The sequence below is a fragment of the Scylla paramamosain genome, chromosome 33, assembly GCF_035594125.1.
Source record: "Scylla paramamosain isolate STU-SP2022 chromosome 33, ASM3559412v1, whole genome shotgun sequence".
Taxonomy (NCBI): Eukaryota; Metazoa; Arthropoda; class Malacostraca; order Decapoda; family Portunidae; genus Scylla; species Scylla paramamosain.
Window position 1 is genome coordinate 7,788,511 of NC_087183.1, and position 6,357 is coordinate 7,794,867.

The window sequence follows — 6,357 nt, forward strand, 5'->3', positions numbered from 1 at the left end:
ATGAAACCTCCTTCCTTTTCATCACATCCTATTGCACTTCAAGCTTTACTAGAGGCACCTGCAAGAGTCTTTCATTTGGGGCCAGGATAATTTTGTGCATGAAAATGCACATAATTCATATAGACATTGGCATACATCTGCATGAGTTACATAAGTTACATGAAAGGCAAAAAGTGGCAGAATGTATGAATTAACCTGAATCATGACTTATTCTTTAGTGTTCACTGAAAAATTCCAATAGGAAGCAAATGAGCCTCCTTTGCTCCCTCTTCAGACATCCTTGACACTCACTCAACACAGCCACTCCTTCACTCACTCCTCTATCAGCACCTGATGACTGACCACTCACACTTCCTCTGTCAACACTTGACCACCTCCAAGTTACACTTGGCAACACCACTGGAGCACTGAGTACACTGTGCAGGGCAAGGTGCCACCACATCCACAACTGTCAGTAATATTTCTCATATCTTTTTTTTTAAGTTAACCACTGTTGTCTACTTCAGTGTTTATAAAAGGAAACTGCAAATGCCTGCTGTAACAAATTCTTTATTTCATCTATGGACAGTAACTTGATAAAATAAAATACACTAGATAACAATATTGTTTCATTTTCCTGTACAGACAATCAGCTGCTATCATTCATTTCCAAGTCCCTTTTGTTAATAAAGCTACAATCAACTGGAATCAAAACATTATTTTTAATCTTGAAAAATGTACGAGGGATTCTTGTTTTTACATAAAAATAATAAAACACAAGACTGCTTATATGACACGTTAATCTACATTCACCGATTATCTTCTAATTCAGTAATACAACCCGCTAGCTTGGTGCCTCTCCGTAGCCAGACACGTGTTAATGCACTCTAAGGTTTTACTGAGACAAGAGGAAACAGAATCCAGAGGTGCACTTTAGTCTACTGGTGGTGGACAGAAGCACATCAACATTACTTGCTTCCTTTAAGGATGTGTGTGTGTGTATGTGAGGCAACATCCACTCTATCTTTGGAAATGCTCGCAAGATGCTTTATTTTGCCTCTCATTTCAGAACAAGGAATTTTGCCTATGCCTGATAAATTTAGGTTTTATTTTTCATCATTCACATTCACAAAGACAGTAACCTAGGGTACTGTGAATAATAGTCTGAACTACAGCACTACACAAGTGGTCAAGGTGGAGATGTACAACTCTTACTCAGCGTGTTTGAGAAGTACACCTCAACATTTTTGGAAAATCCACAATCTGGATTAAAAAAAGTACAATTACTTAATACATCTAGGAAACTTACACTTTTCTTAAAAAATCCACATCAAACATAAGTTACCAAATAGCCTCAGAGTAAAGGTACAGGGAAGCAAGAAAATATAATATTTATGGTTACCTAAAATTATGCAACTTGCATTATAGCTTCCTAAATGGTTTCCTGGCCCTATGGGGAAAATACTGTAAACTGGTGTAGTGACAACTAAAGTGCAAACCCTGCACAGTGTACAGGACTGAGTATCTGCATATGATGTTAAAGCTGCTTTTTGTGGACTAGCAAGGCATATCAGAGGTAGTGAGGCAAGAGAAACACCAAAGGCCCCTATCCCTTCAATGTGGATTCTGCATTTACTGAATGTTAAATACTATTTTGTGGCTCAGATTTTTTTCTCATGTTGCTCCATCTAGCTTGCTACAAACAAAAGGCTCTAATGATGCAAACAATGCAAGGGTGCTTACTGGGACTGACTCTTTGGACACAACACACCTCACAACACTGCAGTGTCGACAACAACGCCTCCACACAAGGGTGACAACTAAGTACTAGTATTCCTCTGGGGGTCAACATGGAAGCCAGGTATATTCATGATCAGGGGAGAGGCAAGAAAATACTGAAGCTTTACACTGACTGACAAGCACATAAACATGGTGGGTTGCTAAATGCTACTAACACTATTCCTCAGAGGAACAACTTTTGTAAGTAGACCACCTTTGTGACATACTGAGCACAAGTTGCCTTAGGAAATACCCCTAAAAAATTACAATTACACCACGATAGGAACCTTCACAAGCTGTGTTATGCCCATTCACAACTGCAGTAACTAACTGCTAAGAATTTGATATGCAGTTCCAGGGAATCTTGACACTATTGACCCAAAGAATTGTCATCACCTTGAGCATTGCTACTAATTAAATTGTTCTCAGTATGAAGGGAAACAGCCTCTAAACATTGTAACTTTCCATCCAATAAAATGAATGCCAGCAGCTTGTGAGCACCAGTAAGCAAGAACAGTGCCAAGTAGTGAAACAGAACAACAGAAGTAATAACTGTGAAATAGTTCATCCGTGATAAAGACACAAATAACTACAAGATAATAAAAACATCTTCATACCCAGAACAACTTGCGAGGTATATTAATGCGGTAGCAGTGCTCAGAGTGACTCATTCACTTGGAAATCTGACCTTACAATATATAATGTTTTGCAATAATCAATACTCTATCAGGAATAATCAAAAGTTACAAAAAAAATCAAGGAATCTTACACAAAAAGCTGAACAGCGTTAAGCAAATAATTTGCTAGTTTTATATACAAATGTTACAAACTAAGCAGTATATAGCTCCTCCAGGAAAAGTTACCAGAGTTACTCAGGAAAATGAGGAGGGGAGCTAAATGCAATAATCAAGTGGAAACATGAAGCAACATCAAGATCATCACACAGCAACTCTGGCAACCTCACCCCCAGTTCTGTTTGGGTTCTTTACAATATGTACACTGTCTTCCTACCCTAAAACTGGAAATCCATAATACAAAGTAATAACGTATAATGCTGGCTGGCTGGCTGGCTGGCTGGCAGTGCTAAACACAAACACAGATAAATAACAAAACACACTTACACTGCCCCATGTCAGGGAGTCTATATAATGCTCTGGCTCTAGAGCATTCTTGCTCTATCAACAACAACCATAAAAAAAAAAATAAATAATAATAATAATAATAATAATAATAAAAATAAAGAAAAAAATGAAAAGACTAACTGAGAACAGAGGAGACAAGAGTCATCCTGAAAAGTATCATTAAAATGATCCTGAAGAACTCGACTGTGGCGTTTGAGACTACAGTAGGTGCAGTCAACTCTTTCATATAATGGTCACTCTGGCCACAACAACACTGTATAATGTCACACTGATTCTAAAGCAAAATTCAAACCTTATTTCAGTGTAAGTCTGCAGATGTCCTGAAAACAACGACCACTACTGGAGTCCACAGCACTGGAACGGACCTAATGGAATTGTCTGGAATAGGTGGCTAAAGGCCTGCCAGACCCTTACATAAGGGTAACTGTTAAGCTGGGAATGTACAGTGATACAATATCAAAGCACAGCATGTAAAGAAAATGAGAAACACATATAAGAAAATAAACTGTGCACCTAAACCTTTACATACAAGCATAAAAGGCTACATAAATGAATGCTGTTAATCTTTGGATTCTACATATAAATTAAATTACATAAGTACCATCTGGACGGTTGTGACACAAGAGAAGTATACTCGAGGTGACCTACTTCATCGTGGGATGAACCAGGGCCTGGCCTAGTACATGAGACAGTGGATGTTTGTGATAACTAAAGCAGCCCTTATGCCTACTTATGGAGGGCATGTGTGCAGACAGGCACCTTGAAGAACACTGCTATCCATATGTACACAAGGCAGACCATATATATGGTAGACACTAAAATATTATATATATATTACTCTGAATCTAAAAGACAGCACAGCAGGCATCTTGAGATAACTGAGTATGTGTCACATTCACCATCAGCAGCAACACAGGCTGTGCACACTTAGCTAAATGCCTATCACCCACTCACATAGAGAGGACATAAAAATTTTGTGTGTCTACAATTTGGTTGGCCAGAGTAGCCAGCCACATACATGCTACTCAGTAATCCCTCCTAAGCTAACAAAATGAGACATCTAAGTTGGATGAGTAATTATTAAGCACCAAGAGAAGTTCACACTACTCTGTGCAGCAAGTAAAGGCTTAAATAATGTCCTCCAGGTCATGCATGTAACATTCACAAAGCAACAGATGTGTGAGGGCAGGGCTGGGGAGTGAGGCAGCTGTGTCACTATGAGGGGCCACTGCTGGGGCTGCAGGTGTCACTGACAGGTACAGTGGAGGAACTGATGGCCTCTTTTTTATCCCCTGGGCTGGTAGCAGGCTTTGAGGGCTGCACTTCTACATAGCTTAGGTCCTGTGAATGGTCAAACGATTCATATAAGTACACACATATTAACAAAACAATCAGAATAAACTTATCTTCATTCTCAGTGAATATTTTTCTCAGCTTTCTGCATAACAATGGCAAAAAGTGAGGCTTAACTATTATCAGTCATAGGTAACAGGTTGACAATTAACTAAGCTCCCTCCCTGTTAGGTGAAGCCCTGGAACCCTTACCTCTAAAGTGCGGGCATAAGGGTTGGTAATTGTTCGAATTATTTCAGGGCGAGGGTGTTTGTAGCCTGAGAATGGCTGCTGGTCGTTGTCTCGTCCGTTGTCCAAGTCCCTGAAATGCAAAACACACAGGTCATTTATGCCTCAGTGATCCTCAATTACCACATATCTACAAACTAACCAAAACATTTTTGCCTTATTCAACAATTCCTTTTGATATGCATAAATCAGTAGGCTTTACAATGCCTGGTAAAACTTGGACAGATTAATTTCTTGTAAAACAATTGTAAAAATAGTGCATAAGAGACACAATAATTAGTATTCTATGGCCCCAGAGTAAAAACACTCACTGTTTCTTCCCAGCTGGTGCAGGATGAAGTGTTGATAAATCTCCCATGTCACATAATTTGAACTCAGCAAAAAAATGACGAGAAGAATGAGTCTCCTAATTTTTTCCATGATTTCCTTGTAAGTGGATTATCCAAACAAAAGTTTCCTGTCACTCAACTCTCATGGCAGATATTCTTAATATTCTATAAATATTTTAATTCCATTCAGATTTATCTTTGTTTTTCTCTGATTACTCCATCTTTTATATTTATCTCCTTCAATGCCAGTTTTCTAATTTGTTTTTATTCCTATCCACGCTTACATAAGTGTATTACAGCAAATTCTTTAATCATTTCAATATTTCCAAACATACCTCATCCCTACTGATAATTTAACTTCTCCACATCAGGGATGAGTCAACTTTCCTGTCTGGAATATTCACTGTGCTTTATTGAAAGAAAAACTGTGTGTTAAACTTCAACCTTTACCCTTCCCTTACCTGCAGCGCTTGTCCTTGTCCTTCTGCATGAAGACGTACACAGCAAAGAGCACCACAAACACCAGCACACAGGCCACAGTGGCGCCCCCGGCAATGGAAGCAGTCTCCAGCAGCACCTTCTCCCGCGTGTGGAGGTATGACCCATCCAGGTCCTTGAATTCACACCGCTGGCCCATGTAGCCGTCAGCACACCTGTGATGGCAGGGGAGTGAGTGAGTGGGTGGTAAGAGTCTGTGCTTCAAGAAACTGACTTACTCTCACAAGTACTTATGTTTATACCTTAAAGCACTGAAAAGATTAGTAATATGCTACTTCGCCTATTCTCATTACCTACTGGGGCTGGGAGCCAAACCCCAGCCTCACCTATGAAAGCTTTCCATGTATGACTTCCTGTACCACACACACACTTCAGAGCAAACAGGAAAGCCCCAGGCATCCCTCCTCATCTGTGTGTGTGTGTGTGTGTGTGTGTGTGTGTGTGTGTGTGTGTGTGTGTGTGTGTGTGTGTGTGTGTGTGTGTGTGTGTGTGTGTGTGTGTGTGTGTGTGGAGCAATTCTATTTATTTTTCTATAATTCTGAACATGTTACAAGTGTAAATGTTTGGTCTGCAAGTCAATTATTGTGTGCTTAATAACTTATGGAATGATGATGTAGGACTGCAGTTATGTGAATCTAATATCCTGTAAACATTTTTCTTTTCTTTTTAGTAATTACCATGTTTTGTCAATAAATAATGTAATTTGTGATCAATAAACCAATTTGTTTGTAAATGCATGTACATGCCTATGCATGCATGCAATGGGCATATATATATATATATATATATATATATATATATATATATATATATATATATATATATATATATATATATATATATATATATATATATATATATATATATAATATGTGTGTGTGTGTGTGTGTGTGTGTGCTGGAAATGGTTTGTTCTTCCAATCGCTGACCACAACCCTCCCTCCCGGTGGTTTTCTCCCACCGCCTGGCTCACAATTTCCCACCACCACCACCACCACTACCACCACCACCACCAGCCTCCCGCGCCCGGGAAGCAGTCACGGCGTCGCC

General features: G+C 39.2%; 1 protein-coding gene across 4 annotated transcripts in view; it reads right to left on the reverse strand.

Annotated features, from left to right (window-relative positions):
- Positions 1 to 529: 529 nt before the first annotated feature.
- The window catches only part of LOC135089587 (uncharacterized), a 136,616-nt gene continuing 130,788 nt past the window's right edge, over positions 530 to 6,357 (reverse strand). For all 4 annotated transcript variants that reach the window (XM_063985364.1, XM_063985366.1, XM_063985363.1 and 1 more), the window contains exons 4-6: positions 5,272 to 5,463; positions 4,446 to 4,554; positions 530 to 4,241 (exon numbers count right to left, since the gene is read on the reverse strand). In XM_063985364.1, coding sequence (XP_063841434.1) covers positions 4,116 to 4,241; positions 4,446 to 4,554; positions 5,272 to 5,463 — 427 coding nt within the window. In that variant the 3' untranslated portion in view covers positions 530 to 4,115. The remainder of the gene's footprint in view (positions 4,242 to 4,445; positions 4,555 to 5,271; positions 5,464 to 6,357) is intronic.